Genomic DNA, 24,611 nt, shown 5'->3' on the forward strand with positions numbered 1-24,611 from the left:
TCCTATCCACTGCATCACCATGGAAGTCCTCTCATCCTCTTTTGAAGTGCTTAATATCTTAAACATATCTTGAAAATGTATTCATTACAGTACCTAAAAGATGAGAGTTGTATGAAACAGTGTATTTGAGGTTCAGTAAGTTAAAATTTATTAGGGAAAACCACTAGACCATTCAGGTATGACCTAAATCAAATCCCTTACGATTATACGTGGAAGTGACAAACAGATTCAAGGGATTAGATCTGATAGAGTGCCTGAAGAACTATGGACGAAGGTTCGTAACATTGTAGAATGCAGTGATCAAAATCATCCCCAAGAAGAAGAAATGCAGAAAGGCAAATGGTTGTCAGAGGAGTCCTTAAAAGTATCTGAGAAAAGAAGAGAAGTGAAAGGCAAAGGAGAAAAGGAAAGATATCTCCATCTGAATGCAGAGTTCCAAAGAATAGCAAGGAGAGATGAGAAAGCCTTCCTCAGTGATCAGTGCAAACAAATAGAGGATAACAATAGAATGGGAAAGACTAGCGATCTCTTCAAGAAAATTAGAGATACCAAGGTATCATTTCATGCAAAGATGGACACAATAAAGAACAGAAATGGTATGGACCTAACAGAAGCAGAAGATATTAAGAAAAGGTGGCAAGAATACACAGAACTGTACAAAAAAGATCATGACCCAGATAACCACAATGGTGTGATCACTCACCTAGAGCCAGACATCCTGGAATGCGAAGTCAAGTGGGCCTTAGGAAGGATCACTATGAACAAAGCTAGTGGAGGTGATGGAATTCCAGCTGACCTACTTCAAATCCTAAAAGATGATGCTGTGAAAGTACTGCACTCAATATGCCAGCAAATTTGAAAACTCAGCAGTGGCCACAGGACTGGAAAAGGTCAGTTTTCATTCCAATCCTGAAGAAAGGCAATGCCAAAGAATGTTTAAACTACTGCACAATTGCATTCGTCTCACATGCTAGGAGAGTAATGCTCAAGATTCTCCAAGCAAGACTTCAACAGTGTGTGAACTGAAAACTTTCAGATGTTCAAGCTGGATTTAGAAGAGGCAGAGGAACCAGAGATCAAATTGGCAACATCCATTGGATCATAGAAAAAGCAAGAGAATTCCAGAAAAACATCTACTTCTGCTTTATTGACTACGCCAAAGCCTTTGACTGTGTGGATCACAATACAATGTGCAAAATTCTTAAAGAGATGGAAATATCAGACCACCTTACCTGCCTCCTGAAAAATCTGTATGCAGGTCAGGAAGCAACAGTTAGGACTAGACATGGAACAACGGACTGGTTCAAAATTGGGAAAAGAATAAGGCTGTATATTGTCACCCTGCTTATTCAACTCATGTGCAGAGTATATCATGGGAAATGCTGGACTGAATGAAGCACAAGCTGGAATCAAGATTGTGGGGAGGAATATCAATAACCTCAGATATGCAGGTGATACCACCCTTATGGCAGAGAGTGAAGAGGAACTAAAGCACCTTTTGATGAAAGTGAAAGAGGAGAGTGAAAAAACTGGCTTAAAACTCAACATTCAGAAAACTAAGATCATGGCATCTGGTCCCATCACTTCATGGCAAATAGACGGGGAACAGTGACAGACTTTCTTTTCTTGGGCTCCAAAATCACTGCAGATAGTGAGTGCAGCTATGAAATTAAAAGATGTTTGCTCCTTGGAAGAAAAGCTATGACCAACCTGGACAGCATATTAAAAAGCAGAGACATTACTTTACCAACAAAGGTCTGTCTAGTCAAAGGTATGGTTTTTCCAGGAGTCATGTTTGGATGTGAGAGTTGGACCATAAAGAAAGCTGAGTGCTGAAGAATTGATGCTTTTGACTGTGGTGTTAGAGAAGACTTTTGAGTCCCTTGGACTGCAAGGAGATCCAACCAGTCCATCCTAAAGGAAATCAGTCCTGAATATTCATTGGAAGTGCTGAAGCTGAAACTCCAGTACTTTGGCCACCTGATGGGAAGAGCTGACTCATTGGAAAAGACCCTGATCCTGGGAAAGACTGAAGGCAGCAGGAGAAGGGGACAACAGAGGATGAGACGGTTGGATGGCATCACTGACTCGATGGACTTGAGTTTGAGCAAGCTCTGGGAGTTGGTGATGGACAGGGAAGCCTGATGTGCTGCAGTCCACATGGTCGCAAAGAGTCGGACACGACTGAGCGACTGAACTGAAGTTAAGATTTGGAGTGTTTTCTTGTATGTGCTGCAAAGAAGTAACGCTAGGTGTCGCTAACACATTGAGCTAAGAAAAGTCCAGCCGTTACCTTGAAAGAAAATATTTTCCCTAAAGCTTTTAGTGTGGCTTTTACACTTTTTGTCTTGCCTTTACACTGAAAACTTCAGAGAAAACCTGCAAGGACATATTTGAGGTGAATACCAATTAGCTTATTATTTGTTAGAAGATGGGTGCCAACTTTGCCATGTCAAGATTGCTAGCCAGGAAACAATTTTTATGGGTTTCATTTGGGAACAATATAAAGTCAGTGATTTGGGTAACTGGCAAGCAGAGAAAGTTTGAATAGGGACCCAAATCAAAAAAATTGCCTTTGTTGAGAGTAGAGCCTTATTTTGTTTGGTTCAGTCTCTTATTACTGGAAGGAGAAGTAATGGATGGCTCTTTAGTCACTTGGCAATGGATAATCTTCGGATGTCACAGAGTGAATAAAAACAGAAATGAAGAATAATATTGAAATAACTTGTGGAATTCTGCAAGACTCCTATGTCCATGGGATTTCCCAGGCAAGAATACTGGAGTGGGTGGCCATTTCCTTCTCCAGGGGATCTTCCCGACCCAGGCATCAAACTCGGGTCTCCTGCATTGCAGGCAGATTCTTACCATCTGAGCCACTAGGGAAGCCCTAATAAAAGCAGAAATGAAGAATAATATTGAAGTAGCTTGTAGAATTCACTCAGATTAATAGAGGAAAATATTTTTTGTGGAGTATGCTTCCTAAGGTATTACATTCAACAGGTCTGTATCTAAAGTTTAGTCTTTCCAGTGTTTAAATAGTGGCTTTCTGTGACTTTTGTTGATTGAAAAATGAGTTTGAAATTTATTATTGTAAATTGGAATCTCTTGTTTGAAATATTTTTGATATTTTTCCACTCTAAAATGGAATATATTCTTTGGACACAAGCTGACCAGTGGTGTGTGGAAGACAGCTGTTTTTCTTATGAATTTCACTGAATATATTAAATACCATAAAGTGCACGGATTGTCAGTGAGCAGATTGAGTTTTTAGTATGTGTATATAACTTTCTGGGCACCACTCAGATTAAGACACAGACCATTTCCAGCGACTCAGGAGTCCCTCATGCCACTTGCCTGTCAATACTGCCCTCCTTGTACCTCCAAGTAACCACTATTCTGACTTCTATCACCAGAGATTAGTGTTTTCTATTCTTGAACTTAAAAAAAACAGGGTGTGTGTGGGGGGTGGTCAGAGATAATCCAGTCTATTCTTTTGTGTCTGGCTTCTTTCTCTCAACAGTATGACTATGAGATTCTTTCATGTTATTATATGTAGCAGTGATTTGTTCTTAATTTTGCTATGTACTATTTTTAGTGTCCAACTCTTTGCAACCCTATGGAAAGGCGCCTCTGTTCATGGAATTCTCCAGACATGAATACGGGAGTGGGTTGCTCTTCCCTTCTCCAGGGGATCTTTCTGACCCAAAGATTGAACCTGAGTCTCCTGCATTGCAGGCAGATTCTTTACCATCTGAGCCACCAGGGAAGCCCTTCCATTATACAACTGATTAACATTTTTGTTGGTTCCACTTTTGGAATATTATTGATAAAGCTGCTCTGGTGTTCTTGTGTGTGTCCCTTGGTGGATATATGCTGCACCCATTTCTCTGGGATGTAGACCTAGGAGTGGATTTGCTGTGTTGAAGTGAAAGTGTACGTTTAACTTCAGTAGATATTGCCAGTCAGTTTTGTGAAGTGGTGTTACCAGTAGGTACTCCCACCAGCAGTTTACGAAAGTTTCATATGCTGCACATTCTAATTTTAGCCATGCCTGTGTATATGGGTTGGTATCTTATTGTGGCTTTAAAGATGCTTTTATTTTGCAATAATTTTTACCATTCAGAAAATTTTGTACTAGTATAAGGAACTCCTGTTACTCATTACCCAGATTTACCAGTGAAGGATATTTTACTTTTTCTTTATCATTCTCTCAATATTTTCTCTGTGTGCAGATTTTTTTTCTGAATCATTTATCAGTAGAATTTATGCCCCCCTTCCATAAATAATTCTGTATATATTTCCTGGGAACAAGCACATTATCTTTTATAACCATAGCACTGTTATCAAAACCAGCACCTTTAAATTTGATACAAATAATAATCTGGTCCATTTTCTGATTTCATCATTTATCCTATTAGTCTTCCTTAAAGGTTTTCTTACCTTTTCACTTTCTTAATGTTGTCTTTCGATGAAGCAAATCCAGATCAAATTTTAAGTGGTTTACTCTATTCTTAATGCTTTTTGTATCCTTGTTTATTCTAAGGCTGTGAAAATATTCTGTTATGTTTTCTGCTAGAAGATTGCTATTATCATTAGATTTATAATCCTTTTGAAATTTTTGGTATATGGTTTGACACAGGGATCACGGCTGTTTTGAATTGAAAAAATTTAAAAATGTAATTGATTTAGCACCAATTCCTGAAAGGACTGACTTCCCAGGTAGCTCAGTGGTAAAGAATTCACCTGCCAAGGCAGGAGACTTAGGAGACGTGGGTTCAGTTCCTGTGTCAGGAAAATCCCCTGGAGGAGGAAAGGGCAACCCACTGCAGTATTCTTGCTTGGAGAATCCCATGGACAGAGGAGCCTGGTGGGCTACAGTCAGTGAGGTCACAAAGAGTTGGACATGACTGAGCACGCACAAGCTCAGCACTCCTGAAAGGACCATTCGTTGGCCACCAAATATGAGTACGTAATTTTGACCATCTCTATGTTTTTGCTTTTTTTTTTTTTAGTCTATTTGCAAGTTAATTTTAAAAACCTTTGACTTTGGAAAAAATTATAGACTCATGAGAAATTGCAGAATATTAGAGTCCTGGGTGCATTTCCCTCAATTTCTCCCAGAGGTGACATATAAATTATAGTACCATATCAAAACCAGGAAATGGACATTTACAATGATGTAAAATTTTTTTTATTGTTTGTCTTTTCCAGTTTTATTTGGATATAATTGACCTACTACATTGATCTTTAACACCATGAATTATGGTCATTTTGCCTGTTTTGAACTTTATGTTGATGGATTCATAGTATATGAACTCAATCAGATTTTCATCTACAGACACAATGATTAATCTTGAGACTAAGTCCCATTTTTTTTTTTTTTTTTTCAGTTTGCCATATTTGAATATTCTTCGCCTTGGCCTGGGGATTATTTGCAGCTAGACAGAGTGCATTGATCACACTGTTTTCTCTTATGCCTTTGCTTTTAATCTTCTTTCTTTCCTTTTTAAAATTTCATTTAAGTAGATTTATAATTGTATTTATTTATTTATGACCGTTCTGGGTCTTTGTTGCTATGCGGACTTTTCTCTACTTGCAGCAAGTGGGGCTACTCTCTAGTTGTGGTGCATGGGCTCAGAAGTTGCAGCTCTGGGGCTCTAGAGTACAGTCTCAGCAGTTGTGATGCACAGGCTTAGTTGCCCTGTGGCATGTGGGATCCTCCAGGATCAGGGATTGAACCTGTGTCTCCTGCATTGGCAGGTGGATTCTTTACCACTGAGCCACCAGGGAAGCCCTGTCTTCTTTCTTTATGTATATGTTTCTGGTTTAAAAAGTACTGGTCATCTTGATGTGAACTATCAGAAGTGATAACAGAATTAATAAATGACTGTTTTAACAGGCTGATACTTTTTAAAATAAGAAATTAATTAAAATGATAACACATAAAAATATGCAAATACATGTTATATACATTTGTGACTCATTTCTTGCCATTATTGGCATTTTGGACCAGGTGACTCTTTCTTATGGGGGGCTGTTCTGTACAGTGTAGCATACATAGTCACATCTGTGGCCTCTGTCCACTAAATGCCCAAACCAACTCCCTTAATTATGACAATTAAAAATGTCTCCGGTCATTGCCAAATGTCCTCTGGTTGAGAACCACAACTCCAGAGAAAATTTTGGTCGAAACTACTGGCTTAGATACGTATAATTTGATGGGAAAAGTTGTTGAGTGTAGTTAAGCATATCAAATATTTATTGTACATGTATATGTGTACACACACACACTTTAGTGAGAATTGTTTTTAAAATGAAACTGAAATATCTGTATTTTTAAATATTAAAATTATTAATGTGCTATCCATTATAAGCCTGTTCTTTCCCTTAATATTCATTCAGGTTGATTGGTAGTAATCAACTGTGTTCTCAGTTTTTTTTCAGATGGGAAGGGTAAGATAATAGAAAATAATAGGTTTCTGGGGACTTTTTTATTGGCTGTACCAGGCAGCATGTGGGATCTGGTTCCCTGACAGGGACCAAATCTGCGTGCCATGCAGTAGAAGTGTGGTGTCTCAGCCACCAGACCACCAGAGAATTCCCCTCTGGCAGCTTTAAAAAGGAACTGAACTAGTATTTCTATCTTCTAAATTTTGTTCATAATCAATTTAATGTTTGAATTTTGAACATAGGCCCGAAGGAATGAAGTGAAGAGTTTCTGATTTCATAATTTTTAATTCAGTTTTCCTGTGTGTTTCAGTATTTTCTAGAAATCTTGATTTTGCATTAGCAGTTGGGAGAGTTCTTTGTGTCTCTAGAACTATGATCAGGTTTTCATGGACTATATCTCTGGTGCCAGGTGCATTGTCTGGTAGAATACGTGTGTGTGTATTTACATATATATTTACATATGTGTGTGCACATACATATATATATGCACATGTATATATGAGTATATATGTTAATAAATGTGTTTCAAGATTTCAACCTTTTGCTGGATATTCTAAGTGTGCTGGAGAGTCAGTATCAAAGATACAAAGTCAATTTTATAATCTTTTGCTGTTTGCTCTCATTCCATTTCCATTTCAAATCTATCCCCTTTTCCTAAAATCTCTTTTTAAAAAAATTAATTAGCAGAACCTCATTTTTCCCTTCGGCCACAGTGGAACTTTAGGTCTCTGCCACATATTAGGGTGTATAAATGTGGCTAAGGGCCGAGGCCTGCCTTGAGGAGATCGTATTTTACTTGTGCGTGATGTCACTACATAATTGCAGTCTGTGTCAGTGCTTCCCAAATGGGAGTGATTTTGCCCCCAAGGAAGCATTTGTCTATGTTTGCAGACATTTTTTATTGCCATCATTAGGAGTTGCTACTGGCATCTAGTGAGTAAAAGCCAGAAATACTGTTAAACATCCTACCGTGTACTGGACAACCTCCCACAACAAAAATTGTTGTGTCCAAAATGTCAGCAGCAGTACTGAGTCTATGAGATGCATGTCACGATGTGGGTTTGAGCAGAGTGTAGTAGAGCCCTGAGCAGTGTTGGGGTGCTTTGGGGAATTTTGATACGTGCTGCATAGTGAAATTTCATAATACAAATAGTAACAACTATTAAAAAAAATCAGAATGTACCACACACATTATTTTAGGCACATTACTCTTTATTCTCTTATTATCCTATCAATTTAACTAGTTACTATTATTCCCAGTTTGCAGAGAAAAAAATTGAAGTTCGTATTTAACCAGCTCAGCTTCTTTGATAGATACCTTAAGGAAAAAAAAAAGTATTTTTCAGAGCAGTTTTAGGTTCATAGCAAAATTGAGCTGAATGTATAGAGAGTTCCGACATCCTCTTGCCCCCACAAACACATAGCCTCCCTATTAATCAACATTGCACATCAGAGTGGTGCCATGTTTGAACTGATGAACCTATGCTGACCCCACATTATCATTCAGAGTCCATGGTTTACATTAGGTTTGCTTTCAGTGTTGCATATGCTGTGGGTTTTGACAGATGTGTAATGACATGTCCCCACCATTACAGTATCACACAGAATAGTCTCACTGCCCTAAATGCCCTCTGTGCTCTGCCTGTGCCCTGATCTAAAAGTCTCATGTGCTCCCTCCTCTGGCAGCCACTGGTCTTTTTACTGTCCATGTAGTTTTGCCTTTTCCAGAATGTCATATACTTGAAATCATACAGTATGCAGCAATTTCAGATCAGCTTCTTTCACTTAGTAACATGCATTTACGTTTCCCTCACATCTTTTCATGGCTTGATAGCACATTTGTTTCTAGTGCTGGATGATATTCCACTGTCTGGAGGTACCACGGTTTCTCTATGACGTATACCTTTAAAAATTACTACAAAATATACAAATGTCAGGTCTATAGTTTGGTGACTATATGTGTGTTTTATGTATGTTTATGTAAGTGTGTATATATGTGTGTACACATGCAAATAAATGAAACTTCCATTGAGAACAAAATGTAGAACATTTTTCTTACTCAGAAAGTTCCCCAGACAGTATTAACCCCAAGGTAATCAGTATTCTGACTATAGATTAGCTTTGCCTCACTGAACTTTGTATAAGTAGAGGCACACAGCATGTGCTATTTTTGTGTCTGTCTTTTGCACTGTGTCTTTTTAAAAATTCATCCGTGTTGTTACATTTTGTAGTAGTTTGTATTTTTTTTTTTTTTAATAAATTTATTTACTTTAGTGGTGGGCTAATTACTTTACAATATTGTAATAGTTTTTGCCGTACATTGACATGAATCAGCCTTGGGTTTACATGTGTTCCCCTTCCTGGACCCCCCACCCACCTCCCTCCCTATCCCATCCCTCTGGGTCATCCCATTGCCCCGGCCCTGAGCATTTGTCTCATGCATCGAACATGGAATGGTGTTCCGTTTCACATATGATAATATACATGTTTCAATGCTATGTTTGTATTTTTTATTTTTTTCATGACTGTTTCATTCTATGGATTGAATATACTGCAGTTCATTTAGCTATTCTTTTGATGGGCATTTGTGTTTCTGGCTTTTGGCTGTAGTGAATAAAGCTCTTATGAACATCATTGTAGATCTGTGAGTAATACTCTGAGTATCTACCTAGGAGTAGAATTTCTCGGTCACAGGTTAGGCATGTATTTAACTTTATTAGAAATTTCCTGGAGTTTTCCAACCAGCCTGTACCGTTATACACTTAACATCTACAATATCTAAGAACTCTAGTGGCACCATTTCCTGCAACTTTTGGCACTGTAAGTCATTTTTTATCATCCTATCAATCTTACAAGTTTGTATGATACCTATTTTACAGAAGAAAAACTTTAGCCTTCTCTTTGATATAATCAGTTTCTCTTTGGTTAGATATCTACTGCAAAACTATCTTCAATCCACAGATTATATCAGGGTAGGTTTACAACGCCAATAAAATATGACAAGCTCAGTCTTTTTAAAGTGGAAAAAGGCTATAAGCCAAAATTGGCTTATCTGTAGCACCGTTTTCTCTCTTTCTTTTTCAATTGGAAATGTACTCAGCATGAAATAAAATAACGAGTTAAGGGGAATCCAGTTTGTGTGTCTGAGTGATTATGAAGTGTTTATGACAGCTCCTAGGCTGACACGCTCTGTAATGGTGTTACATTGACTTCTGAACACCTTCCAGTCTGCCTCCAGGCGTGTGTGTCTGTGTAGTCTGAGTGGTTTTACATTAACATCTACCCCAGCTAAGATCTTTTGACTACAGAAGTGTTACTTGCAAATGGAAGATACCATTAGGGCCGCTTCAAAGCTCCGCGATGGTATTTGGACTGGTGGTGCTGAAGTAATGGCTGGGGTTTTGAAGTGTAATGTCTAAATCTGCGTTGCATAACCGGAGGAACGTGTGAGTTTAAACTGCTTTTCTTTGATCTTCCTTTCAAAAATCAGGATGAAGGGGAAAGGTTAAAGTTTCCTTAAGATACTTCTCTCTCTGTGTGTAAAAAAAATTTGGAAGTATGAAAATATGATTACAAGTTCCATTCATTATTTATGTTCTGTGGTTTTCATACTGTTCTTGAAACTCACTTCCTTCTTGCCTCAAGTTTTGTATTTCGAATTTAGTGTTAAGACCAAAACACAGACTTGGTTGCTGTCTGCTTTATGTGGTTAGCAAATATCTGTTCTATAAGTTGTTAGTCCTCACAAATATGCGTTTTAGGTGGTTTTTGTGGTTTGCTTTTTTTCTTGATGGCACGCAGAGTAGGTTACAAAGATACTGACACTCTGACATTAACTGAATCATTTGTGGTTAGCTAGGCAAAAAATAAAACAAAAAACTTGTCCCCTGTTTCCTCCTACTTTTAGGAGCTTTCAAAAGAATTACTTTTCTTACCATTAGGAATACTTTGCTCAAAGTGTGCTATCTTAAGTTTTTGAAATTGTTGGAGAAGAGTTGTAGCACGTAAAATGACCGCCTGGCAGTGTCTTGTTCGAGGGAAGAAATAAAAAACAACTCGAGTTTAAAAACTGTTTCTGAATACAGTGTTAACAGGAGATTCTGATGCCTCTTTGATCTGGATGTATTTTCCTTTGTTTCCTTCTGTCTAAAATGAAAACATATCATCAGATTGGAGAGAGCTTGCTTTCTAGTTGTGATTGGCACTCATGTATCTAGGTGCTATCCTCCTCTTGCTTAGGAACTGAATATGTTAGTGTAAGGTGACACTTCCCTGTCTCTTATTTTATGTTTTTGTTTTTACCCTTTTTCTCTAACTAAAGAAATTCTGTGTGTGTGTGCATATTTACCTTTCCTCCTCAATTAAAAAAAATTATTGTTGTTACTCTGTAAGTTAAAAAGGCTATTGGGAATTCCCTGGCTGTCCAGTGGGTAGGACTGTGTGCGTCTATTGCAGGGGGCATGTGTTTGATCCCTGATCCCGCAAGGGGCATTGCTAGACCACCCCCCCCCCAAAAAAAAAAAAACCCACACGACAACAATGCAACAACTGTCATGAACCAGTCTTCATTTTAAAGAACTTCATAAGTTCAGTTGTGCTGTATGTATGTGAAAGAACTAGCAAAGTGATAACTTACATACTTTATTTAAATAGACTATGTAAGGGCCTTTTGTTGCCTGAGGAACTGAATTCTTTAGTGTAAGACCTTATTGCCTCTTCATTCTTCCTTTCTCTATATATTTTTACCTTTAACCTTTGCAAGACCCAGAGGATTGTTAATGGCAACTGGAGACCTAGTTCCCATCAGCTGGCTAAGGAGCCATGCTGAAGACTTTTCTCTCTATATTTTTACCTTTTATCCCTGTTTTTTTTTTTGGAGGGGTTGGTGAGGGGCTGGGAGGGTATCAGAGAAGTTTAAAATTTATTTGTGGAATCTCCACATTTTCCATATATATTTAAATAAACATTAATAGACTCTTTTCAAAGCAGTTTTAGGTTTACATAAAAGTTGTGGAGAAAGTACAGAGAATTCCCATGTATTCCTCAAACATAACTGCCTCCCTGCCTTGTTAACATCTTGTATTCATGATGGCAATGCCCGGCTTACAAGATCACAGTTCCCAGACCAGGGATTGAACCTGGACCCACAGCAGTGAAAGTGTGAAGTCCTAATCACTGAACCACCAGGAAGTTCCTGAGGTACTTTTTTTAAAATTAGTGAACCAATATTGACACTTTATTAACTTAAGTCCATAGTTTACATTTTTCTCCTTAGTGAAAAAATTCTGTTTGGTATTACTTTTAACTCTAAGACTGATGAAGCAATGTTTACTTATTAAGGACTTTGTTTCAGTTGTGTCTGTATGGCTGCTACATGTGAGACAATTAGAAAAGATTGATGCCTACATTTGTTTATTTAAGTGGGCTGTTTTTACATCATTCTTGGTAAGAAAACCTGTTGCAGGTAAAAACTTTACATAAACACAGAAAGGTTGGAATGAGTATGGGATGTTTGCCAGGTGGAGTGGCCACTGCCTTGATCTTGAGCAGGAGTGTGAAGACCAGTGTGATGAAACGTGCTGCCCAGAGGGGGTGCTGCTTGTCTCTTAGGTATTAGTCCTTTTCTTGAGAGCTGGAAAGCTTAGGAAGTACTATACCAGTGGGTTCAAGAATGAGTTATACCCAAATGTGTTTCATAATATGGTATTATAACAAATTTGCAGATATTAAATATTAACAACATGTTTTGAAAACAAGGGGGGGAAAGGCAAATTATGCTAAGTACCATTAAGATTGAATGATGAGGCCAATATAGACCTAGTCAGTTATTTTTCAGTTCATTCATTCAACTAGTATCTTTTTTTTTTAATATTTATTTATGGGCGTGTAGGGTCTTAGTTGTGGTGTGCGGCTAAGTGTGTAGGCTCTATAGTTGTGGCTCGTGGGCTGTCTGGTTGTCACACGAGGGTTCAGTTGCCCCTTGGCATGTGGAATCTTAGTTCCTCGACCAGGGATCAAACCCCCGCCTCCCCTGCATTGGAAGGTGGATTTTTAACCACTGGACCACCAGGGAAGTTCTGAAAAGCATCTTCTTGATTTAACTCTCTCTTGTGTGCCAACTATGTGTTTTACATATTTTATTAGTTCAGTTAGTTCAGTTGCTCAGTAGTATCCGACTCTTTGCGACCCCATGGACTGCAGCACCCCAGCCTCCCTATCCATTACCAACTCCCGGAGTTTACTCAAACTCATGTCCATTGAGTCGGTGATGCCATCCAACCATCTCATCCTCTGTTGTCCCCTTCTCTTGCCGCCTTCAATCTTTCCCAGCATTAGGGTCTTTTCAAATGAGTCCGTTCTTCACATCAGGTGGCCAAAATATTGGAGTCTCAGGTTCAATATTTTATTGATAAATAAAACATTTTATAACTATGAAATTTAATACCATTACTGTGTTACATAGATATGTTATTACCCTTATTTTAAAGCCAAACTCAGATTTAGCCAACTTAAATAGTTTATAAACACAAATCCAGTTTATTTTCTACTGTAATAAACTGTTGGAATCCTTGATGTTGTTGGTGTGATATTTGTAACTGATGGTCTCTCATACTGTACTCACTTGGCATTGTTGCCATAGGCTATAATTTTGGAATAAGAATAAAACTTCTAGGGTCCTACATATTGGGGGCTTTTGAAAGTGCAAGTGTTAGTCGCTCAGTTATGTCTAACCCTTTGTGACCCTGTGGACTGTAGTCCACCAGGCTCCTCTGTCCATGGAATTCTCCAGGCAAGAATACTGAAGTGGGTTGCCGTTCCCTTCTCCAGGGTGTTTTTAACTCTTTTAGATTTTCTAGCTGGAACCAGAGGCAATGTTCGGAGAATTCAGGTGTGAAAGATATTTTTGACTGGAAGTCAGGATGTGCTTGAGATAAACATGAGAAATTCTATTTCTGATGTCTTTTATGTCTGATGCCTTGGTCTTTTAATTTATATTTCCAGTCTAAAATTGCCCTACTATATATGTTATAGCCATTTTGAAAAATAGATAAATCAATGCCTCTATTTAAATTTTTTATTTTAGAGATTGAAACTTGCTAAAGTGTTTATCAAAGAAAAAGACTACTAATCATTATCTTTTGTGTTTGAACTGCTTGAGTTATAGGGGGATGATACAGTAATTTTTGTATGTGTCCTATCTTTAATAGGGACTGCATTTGCTTTGAGTTTGTGAATTTTTACAAATCAACATTTTTCCATTTCAAGGGCTATCACTTTGTTATAACCCAATCATTTTACCTTATATGGGGAGGAGAGCTTGCTTATTATTGGATTTGGAATTAAAATATGAATTCAATCATGGACCAAAAGCTCTAGTTTTTCCAGAGCTGCTAAAAAGAATCTCATCCGTATTTTGTGCTGATTAGCATACATAATGCTGGGAATCAAGGGTCCTTCAGGACAGAACTCTTATGTCATGTGCCTGATAGAGGACTACTATACTAAAGGTTGTTTATTTATTTAGTTTGAGGCAGCGTTGCTTTGCCAGAGAAGACTGATTTATCCCTTTCACTCAGTGCTGCATAACAGAACTAAATCCATAATTTTTATTTTATTTTATTATTTTATTTTTTTTTAATTTATTTATTTTTTTTAAATCCATAATTTTTAGAATCAAACAACTTTATTGGGCCAGAGACTTTATCAGGCCATTCATGAAATAGTATAACTAAATTCGGATAAGCACATGAAAAGGTGTTCAAGCACCTCCTTTGAAGAAAATGCAAATTAAAACCACAGTGCGAATCCCACTAAGCATCCGCCAGAGTGATACCAAATGTTGGATGTGGAACAGGTAGAGAACTCTCTTACACTGGTAAATTGTTCAGTTACTGTTTCATTAAAAATCTCTAAAATGTGCCCATATTCCTAGTACAAAAGCAGTTTCAGTAGTATGAACTCAAATAAGCATGTTCCCTAAATGCCATGTGCAAGAATATTCATAGCAGTATTCCTTATGATGTTACCATTTTAAAAATGGTAAAATCACGACACTCATACAACTGTAAAATGGACAAGTGTCATAGATTTTATTTAACTTGTTAATGAGGTGTTAGGCAAGTTACCGCTGGTTCAAAGGAGAATCTGAAGAACAGTATAAGCAGTTAGGAATGCTGAAATGAACCTGTTAAGAAATGTGAACCTGGCTTATATCCTGTTGGGACAAAAGTGTACTTCTTGGCATCTTTTTTATGAGTGGAATTCAATTGCGTCTCTGCTAGACAGAGTTCATTTGCATTTCTGTGGGCAAGCGTCAATTGCCTTACTCTCAGTTTTCTACAACTTATTGTGAGATAGCCTGGTCAAGACAAAGGTGCAGGTTCTTACAGAATCAAATAACCCCAAAGGATCTACTGTGCAATTCTTGATAATCCACTGAAAGAACATACAGTAATCTTTTTCCCCTTTAAAAGTTGGTGCAGTTTTTCCTGATATTTTATGAGCCCCAAACCAGAAACAACTTAGACGTCCATCAGCCAGTGGTAGAGTGGATAAACTGTAGTATTTTTATGCAATGGAAATCTGTGTAGCAACAGAAATAATCATATGCAGCAATACAAATGAGTTTCACAGGCATGTGACGTGTAAAAGAAGCCATTCACGAAAGAGTACATACTGTGTGTTTCCATTTAAATAAACTTGAACAAGTAAAACTTCAGTTCAGTTCAGTCTCTCAGTCATGTCCGACTCTTTGCGACCCTGTGGACTGCAGCATGCCAGGCCTCCCTGTCCATTGCCAACTCCTGGAGTTTACTCAAACTCATGTCCATTGAGTTGGTGATGCCATCCAGCCATCTCATCCTCTGTTGTCCCCTTCTCCTCCTGCCTTCAATCTTTCCCAGCATCAGGGTCTATTTTCAGATGAGTCAGTTCTTTGCATCAGGTGGCCAAAGTATTGGAGTTTCAGCTTCAGCATCAGTCCTTCCAGTGATATTCAGGACTGATTTCCTTTAGGATGGACTGGTTTGATCTTGCTGTCCAGGGTACTCTCAAGAGTCTTCTCCAACACCACAGTTCAAAAGCATCAATTCTTTGGCGCTCAGCTTTCTTTATTGTCCAATTCTCACATCCATACATGACTACTGGAGAAACCATAGCCTTGACTAAACAGACCTTTGTTGGCAAAGTAATGTCTCTGCTTTTTAATATGCTCTCTAGGTTGGTCATGATTTTTCTTCCCAGGAGCAAGCGTCTGTTAATTTCATGGCTGCAGTCACCATCAGCAATGATTTTGGAGCCCCCAAAATAAAGTCTGTCACTGTTTCCACTGTTTCCCCATCTATTTCCATGAAGTGATGGGACCACATGCCATGATCTCAGTTTTCTGAATGTTGAGTTTTAAGCCAACTTTTTCACTCTCCTCTTCCACTTTCATCAAGAGGCTCTTTAGTTCTTCTTCACTCTCTGCCATAATGGATGGGGAGAAGGTATTTGCCTTACTCTTCCCCCACCCAGTATATGTGCCTCATCCAATCAGCAAATGACCTGTAAGACCCCTATCCCACTCCTTGTACCTTGGATATAAAAGTGGACCAAGGACCCCTGTTCAGGGTCGGTTCTCCCTTGAGCTGGCCTGCTGTTCTAACAGCGTCTCCTACTCTAATAAACTTCATTTCCCTCTCATTCTGTCTCATGTCTGGAAATTCTTTTCCAACCTGCACCTGGACCATGCGAGTTATGGTTGTTGTTGCCTTGGGTTTGTGACTGGGAATGGGTATGGAGGGATCTTCTGAGTGTCCGTAAAGTTCTGTTTCATGATGTCTGTGCTGGTAACAGATGTGTATTAACATTGCAAATTCATTAAGCTGTACATACACCTAAGATTTCTGTGTTACTTCTGTGTCTGTTATCTTTCAATAAAGTTTGCTAAGAAGAATCAATGGCAGACCATAGTTCTCCATTTGCAGTGTCTCAAAGGGAAGTTGGGGGTATAAATATGTACTCCCGTCCTGATTCTGTGTCATTGTAGAGCATTATTATTATTATTATTGTCCTTTGTGTTTGATTGACTTTTCTATTTTGTAGTCAGATGTCTTTGAAAAGTCATCAGAGTTTCAGAGGCAGGTTTGGTTCTGAGGGCTAGATGACCTTCATGTGCTTTTAGGATTCTCTGAAAGCACTTACAAAGTTCCCCCACAACTTTTACAGCCTTTTCTGTGTGTGTGTGTGTGATTGTCTCGGCTGTTATAATTTCCTTTTGCCTTCGATTGAGTTGTGAGATTCTAAACTTGTCCTCCCCCCACCGCTTTTTGGTTTGGTATGTAATTTGCATATTTTCACCATGCGAAAGCTATTTTCTATGGTTGGAAAAGATTTTTTTCCAACAGTGTGAACAAATCATTCTTTGTTCTCCTTATTGTGCCTCCAAACTGGTACGTCCGGTTTATGCTCCAAACAACAAAAGTCTGTCATCAGAAATTAAAATGCCAGTAAGAACAAAGGCAGAGACCATGAGGAGCTAGCTATTGGAGAGGTTTCCTCCCTATTTGCTCCTCTCCCCAAGTTACTGCAGTTGCCAGCAAGTTGGAACTTTGCTTGGTACACGCCTTGCTGGTAGTTCTACCCTTGTATTTATTATTAGTGTTGGTTTAAAAGTGAACATAGAGCCCCTGGTGATTCTTCCCAGGATCAGTTAAAATCCTCATCTCTGAGGATTTTATTCTTTGCTATTTTCAACGAGTTTTTTTTTTTTAAAGAAACCTAAAAATCAAGGCTTAAAAAAGTCAATTTTGACACTCATTTATTTGAGAGCAATATTGCCAGTGAACATGTTGTATAAAATGATTAGAGGTAATTGAAAACAGTAAAGAGCCTGTAAGACCATATCCATTTTCTCTGTGTCCTCCCTAAAATGTGCACATCTTATCTGTATACACATTATTAGCACTTCTTCTGTTCTGAAATTGTATTCCAGTGTAGCATTTGCCTATATTATTTGAAGGGTTCTCCCTTCCAAGTGTCATGCTTGACATTTGTGACTCAGGAAACTTTAGAATTCTGCTTCTAACAATTTTGATTTTAACATGTCCATAAATTTCTATCCCTATTTCGTAAATAGTGATAGTGCTTTCCCCACTTCCTTCCCTGATGTTTTAATGAAAGATTCTAGGACCTTAACTTAGGGGTAAGAAGGATGGGGTAATGAATATGGGGAATGTGTTTTGTAATCAATCCTAATGTTTTTTCTTAACCTGTTGCTGTACATTTAAAGAGGGATTTAGAGTAAAAGCTGAGAATAGAATAAGGCATTTCGGTTTGTTTTAAAAGCTGTTATGCTCAAAAGCATGGTATGTTCAGATTTCAAAATGTTTTTGTATATCAAAGTAAGCTCTTGGGTATTAAATCCAGTGATAACAAACATTTACCATATTGTGAATGTGCCAAGGCAGGTTTGTTATATTCTTTATTCTTTATTATAATTTAGTATAGCAGCTCAGGTAAATATGTTTAGACTTCTTTGTTTTAAACTTTAGACTTTTTTTTAAACTTTTTTTTTTTTTAAGCTTTATTTGATAGAACCAAAAGCTGAATTCTAGACTTGTGGCATATGGAAATAATATTACAGAGCAGTGGATTTTGTGTTAGAATACTATGATTTGTTATAGGTATAATAAACCTTATTTGTGAAAAGTGGTTTTCATTACTCTGAATTACAACTTCAGTGCAATATCTACGGTATTGTTTTACAGTTTATTTTTCATTTCATTCTTGGTAGAAATAGTATGTATATTGAAGAATACTATTTATGCATTGTCCAACAGCAATTTATTTTCGAAAAGTAAATGGCTTGGCAGCTTTGGAGATAGCCAGTAATGTACCTATAATGTAATTGGACTGTATTAGTGATATACCTTTCGATGAAAGTGTTCTTAAAATCAAAGAGATGATGGTAATTTTTAGATTTCAGAGAATGTGTGATTATTTGAAGGGGTGGGAGATTGGACAAAATGACCCTTTAAGGATTTTTCTAAATTTAAAATTCTGTTCTATAAGAATAAAATGTAGATTTAAGAGCTGTAGTTATCTAATGGCCTTTGTATTTCATTTAGAAATTTGATGTTTACAGAGGAATTTGTAGAGAGGTAAACTCTTTTAGTTTGCTATCCTGAGTTTGTAGCTTTTGTGTGTTTAATTGGTGGTAGGTGGTGCTGTTGTTGCATAGTTAGTGGGAAGAGCCTAGCATTCCTAATAGCTTCTGCTTCCCAAGTGCTATAGAGGGATTTGCCACTGTGGCCAATAAATACATTTTAATTATTTTTGTATTCTAAATGAATATGATGGCTCTTTGGGCATTACTGTAATTTAACATTTATAAGAGACAAAATTATTTACAGTTTGCAGCACTTCAATTCAGGTAGAAGAGAAGCTGAAGATCTAAAAAAGTGTTAATCTAAAAGGCAGCTCTGCAGATTTATTGTTTAATATTGGAAGACTGATAAACCTTTTGTAATATATAAAGTGTTGATATTTTAAACTCCTTGTTTGGCAGGCCTGTTTTTAAAGAAATACCTTCAGCATGTTTAGTTTATGGAATGTTTACCATTTTTACATCTGTTGTACGTTTTTGGGTTTATAGAATGAGTTTTACAATATTTGCCATTTTCTTGATCTTATATAACATATTCCATCAAACACTTGACAGTTAAGAAAATGTATTGGGAACTACATTACCACTTACGTACTCTGGAAAGACTTTCTTTACTAATTATGATTTAATCTGTGTAATATTTCAATTAGCAGATTGTCCTTTTGAACTACTAATTTTGAAAAGCAATTGTTTTCACACTTGACACATATATTAGTCTACCTCTTTTACTTTTGGATTAATAGACTACTATACACTTTATATTTGAGGAACAAATCTGATAATGACTCAAAATGAACAGAGATCCATATAGTACTTGATCTTAGTGTATAATAAAAATGATATTTAAAGATGCATACATTTTTAATGAATAGAATATTGAAACTAAAAGTATTTTGAGTTTGTTTAGCATCTTTTTCGTCTCAACTTATAAATGCAAAGAATATAAGCTTAGAGGAGGTAGAGGAAATGTGGAGATGTTGGTCAAAGAGTATAAAGGTTCAGTTTTATAAGTTGAGTAAGTCAGGAGACCTAATGTTTAGGCATGGTGACTGTAATTAATTATATTGTATTGAATACTGAAAAATAGGTTTCTTGGCCTTGCTTGGTGGTCCAGTGGATAAGACTCCGTGCTTCCACTGCAGGGGGATGTGAGTTTGATCCCTGGTCAGGGAACTAAGATCCTGCATGTCATGCAACATGGCCATAAAAGAAAGAGAAGACGACTAGATTTCAGGTGCTTTTATCACATACAGAAGGTTACTCTGAGAAGGTGACATATATATATATATATATATATATATATATATATATATATATATATATACAGGTATACGTATATCACGTCTTCGTGTTGTACACCTAAATGCATACAGTATTTACTAAAATATATTTAGAGAAGAAAATAAGTAATAAAGGTTTATAGAGGTTAAATGATTTACTAAAGGGGATTAACAGCTAGGATTGCAGAACTGTAACTGGCACCCAGGTCATTCACCCTCCACCTCAGTGTTCTTTGCAACATGTTTTGCTTTTTCTCATATATAGCACATTTGTGAAAGTTACTATAGCATTTAAGTTCTACTTTTCAGAATGCTAAGAATATTTATTTTCATACATAGAAAGCTGAGTACTAATAAAAATCCTAGCTGCTTTGCTCTAAAATGGGAGGCAGTCATGTAGGAACCGAACAAACTTTAACAAACTTGTAGTTTATTAAAGATAAAAATTACAGGCTTCCAAAACAGACCTTTTGTTTTCCTATTCATTTGAAGTGCATGCTGTTAACATTTTCTAAAAATATTTATGATAATTTAACATATCAATGTGCTTAATGTGTATGGTCACCATAAGTGTGTGTGTATGTGTATATATTACATTTGAGACCAAAAATCATGGTAAAAATTTAGGAGATTTTGTTTTTGTATAATAGTGTTCTGACCTATGTTTTCATTTCCTGAATTTTTTCTGTCTCCTCCTGCAGATCAGTGGGGAAGCACAGGAGCTTTTTTCTGTTCGGCATGGCCCAATTCGAGCGGCTAGAATCTTGCCTGCTCCACAGTTTGGTGAGTGTAGCCCTTAAGAAGAAACAAATCATTCAGAAAGAGGTTTCTCTTTTATGGTCTTGGACAACAGACAGCAAGAATGATAACTAAAGCCTGTTTTCCTCCAAGTGTCCATACCCCTTCCCCTCCTCCCTCCAAGATAAAGTCTTAAGTTCTGTCAGTTGAGATGGAAATAGGTAATCTTAACCAATTCAATATGGCCATTCACTTTCTGCTGTGGTTTTCATTTATCTTCCTCCTCTTTGATCTCCATTTAGACTCTGACTTGGCTGGCGCTTTCCTGAAGCCCTCTTCTCTCTTGGTTTTCATGGCAGCGCTCTTCCCAGATCCCTTCCTTGCTGACTGTGCTGCTTTTGTTATGTTGCTTGTTTAGCTTTCTGCTGTGGGTATTCCCCAGGTCTCTGATGTTCTCAGTGTCTGCTCTTCTCAGTTTTACTTACTGCCTTGGAGAGCTTGGTTTTCACCATTATCTGGATTGCAGATGAGTCTCTTGTCTGTATTTATAGCGATGGCTGAAGTACAACTTTGGACTTTAGGCCTTGAATCTCTGCTTTAATAATGAAAACTTCTTAATGTTGTATGTAAATATTAGGCATTTTTTATTAAAAAAATCAGATATATGGTTAAATTATATCAGTTGTTTAGAGGCTTAAATAACTCTCAACTCTTTAATCATCTGAGCTTTCTACAGGCGGTATTTTCTCCTTAATTTGCCACTGTTCGCTCAGTAATGTTTTTGCATGTGCATTGAAAACAATCATTTTAATATAATTTACATACTTATAAAATAGAATATTAAAATACTTAAATTTTGTTATATTTTTAAAGTTTGTACAGAAGTTGGGAAATCTCCCTAACACTTTATACAGTTACTTCTCTAAATTGGTGAGAATGATGTTTATTTAAACTTACTATTATGTGCCTAAGTATTACTAGAGATTAATTAAATTATTAAATCTGCTTGATTGAAATGGTAAAGGTAGAGCTAATAAGGCAACAATATCCTGCAGTCATGTGGAGATTTTTCTTTGTTATTGAAGTATGTGGTATTATACAGTTATCAACTCTGCTTCACACTCTCTCTGTTTTCTGTTGCATTTATGTTTTGGTGAAATTTTTGACAAAGAAGATTGTTTTTGGAATAGCCAGCCTTCTCTGGATGATTGGAATTAAGAACTTTATTACTAAAGGAGTCTGCTGTGTCTTCGTTTCTTTTGTATGTAATTCACAGGGGCAGATTTTTCTCATTTCATTTCATTTCTGAAGTTCTTCTCTTTATAGCAACTATTTACTATTTATTAAAAAAATTTTTTTGGTTGCACGGTGTGGTTTGTGGGATCTAGTTCCATGACCAGGGATAGAATCCAGGCCCCCTTCAGTGGAAGCATGGAGTCCTAACCACTGGACCACCAGGGAATTCCCCTCTTTATGCCAATTATTAATGTTCAACTTTTCTCAAAGTTTTTGCTTTGGGCAGAAATCCTTCATGGGAGAGTATAAAGCTTAAGAAGTTAATATTGCTAGTAGAATTTGAGTTTGTTTAACTTACTTTGTCTAATTAAAAGAAAAATTTCTCCATCCACTATAATATACCTTTTTAATACACTTTAATTTTTAATATTTAAGATGTAATTTCACAAATCTAAATGTCTGACTTACACAAAATGCATGTGTTGCTTTTACTATTTAATTTTTTAGATTTGTTTTCGTCAAAACTATACATGCAACTGGTCAGATAAGTTTTGTAATGAGAAATAGACTACCTAATTCCTATAATTCCTATTTTTTGCCCATTTTGCTTCTGCACGCATTTTGGTGGAATAAGTCTTTAATAGTTTCCTGAAAAAAGATGTGTGGTGGATCTTGTTTGTCTGAAGATGTCTTTATTCTTCCTTAATTAATTCTTGATTGTTAATTTGGCTGGATAAGAAATACTTGTAAGTAATGTTACTTCAGAAATTTGAAGGTATTAATCTAGTGTTATGGTTGAAGAATCTTAAGTTATTTTGATACCTACCTTTTTCTTTGTAAATGGCTTGTTTATTTCTCTGGGACCTAAATAGAATGTTGGCTTTATTCCCAGTGTTCTGAAATTTTGCAGTGTTGTTTGTTGGTTCATATATTATTCTGGGCCTCTTCAGTGTAGAAATGCAAGTAGTATAGTTTTGAGAAAGTTCCTTAAACTACTTTTTTGATGATTTCTTTTCCTAAATTTTCCATGTTCTCTCTGGTACTTGTATTTGACTGTTACACCCCCTAGAATGATTGATTAAAAAATAATTTCATCCCTATTCTCTTTGGGATATTGTCTGAATGTGGGTTGGTAACTCTTCCTGAGTAATTCTTTTCTGTTACCCTTCTTTCTTAACTTCACCTTCTCATACCCAGCACATCCCTCCCTCCTTCCCTCTCCTTCTTTCCCTCCCCTTGCTTCTGCCTCTCTCTCTCCCTTCCTTTGTCTTTCTTTTATTTTTTTTTTTTTCCTCCCTCTCTCCTTTCTCCCTCTTTCCCTTTCTCTTTCTTGGTGCAATTTGCATGTAAGCATTATCAAACAGAATCCAGTGATACATAGGAAGAAGTATATGTCAGGACCAAGTAAAAGATATTCCAGGTATACAAGGTTGGTTAACATTTGAGAATCAATCAGTGTAATTCACCATATTAGTAGAATGAAGAAGAAACACAAATAATCATTTCAATAGAAATAGAAAAAACCTTTAGCAAAATTTAATAACTATTTATGATTAAAAAAACTTTTAGCAAATTAGGAATAGAAAGAAACATCATCAGTATGCTAAAGAAAGTCTATAAAAAATCTAGTGCTAATATTATAATCAATAATGATATATTAAATATTTTCCTATTGAATTTGGGATGGATCCTATCACAACTTCTATTTACCATTGAACTCAAGTCCTTGCCATTACAGTAAGATAAGAAAAATAAAAGATGTAAATATTAGAATGAAAGTTGTAAAATCATCTTTATTCATAGATAAGTTGAATGTGTATGTAGAAAATACAAAGCAATCTCCAAATGGTTAGAATTAAGAAATCAATAAGAACTGTTGCACAGCAGAATCATTAGGTCTTTGGTGAACTGATTCCCTTACAGTGCGTTTTTCCAGCATTATTTTTGGCCCTCACCAGTGTTCCCTATCTCCATCTTCCTCTCTGCTTTTGTGATAGTTCTATTGAGCTTCCATTTCCTAGGATGATCCGTCTTCTTTCTATCAGGTCTCTCATTTTCTACTTCCTCTTCTAGAATATGCATGTCCTAACTTCTCTTGAGTTAGGACATTATTCAGCATCAGTAGTATGTGTTCCCATAGGATCTACTAGTTTTTTTATTTTAGTTGCTCATTGCCTCTTACTTGTAGGTTTGTAGGCTGTTTTCAAATCTTCAGTACCTAACAGAGTACTTGATACAAGGTGTTAGTATATATTTGAATGTTCCTACATGATATAATTTTTTGAAAGCTATTATCTAGAAGAAAAGCAAGTTCCCTTTCTGTAGGTGTTTCTGTGCAAAGTCTGTCTCCTAACAAAAGTGAAAAACTGAAAGATTTGGATGTTCTTTTACCCCATACAAGGTCATTATTATATTTAATGGGCATTTACTCATATCAGCACAGTTTGTGCTTCCCTGTTTTTTCATGGTCACTAATAATAATTGATTATTTTCTTAATGAACCTAAACCTGCTTTAGAATTTTTATCAGTGCAGTCTTCCAGGAAACTATGACCAATCAGTTGGTATTTTCATGTCAAATAAAAGCTGTTATTTATTATCTTTCAAATCTATCCTTTTTAGAAATTAATTTCAAGTCAATTCTTCTTATTACTCTCAATGACTGTAGTGGTTTTAAGTAAATCAGTACCCGACTTGTGAAATAAAATATAGCAATATATGTAATTTAATGTATAAGTTAAAAATTTTAGATAGCTATGG

At 36.6% G+C, this 24,611-nt stretch overlaps 1 protein-coding gene across 20 annotated transcripts in view; it reads left to right on the forward strand.

The window, feature by feature from the left end:
* Positions 1-24,611, forward strand: part of BCAS3 (BCAS3 microtubule associated cell migration factor) — a 611,473-nt gene that overhangs the window by 36,080 nt on the left and 550,782 nt on the right. For all 20 annotated transcript variants that reach the window (XM_081584989.1, XM_081584991.1, XM_081584990.1 and 17 more), the window contains one exon: positions 20,580-20,661. In XM_081584989.1, coding sequence (XP_081441115.1) covers positions 20,580-20,661 — 82 coding nt within the window. The remainder of the gene's footprint in view (positions 1-20,579; positions 20,662-24,611) is intronic.

This window comes from Giraffa tippelskirchi, chromosome 3 (assembly GCF_054371585.1).
Source record: "Giraffa tippelskirchi isolate mGirTip1 chromosome 3, T2T-mGirTip1v1.2.pri, whole genome shotgun sequence".
Lineage (NCBI taxonomy): Eukaryota > Metazoa > Chordata > Mammalia > Artiodactyla > Giraffidae > Giraffa > Giraffa tippelskirchi.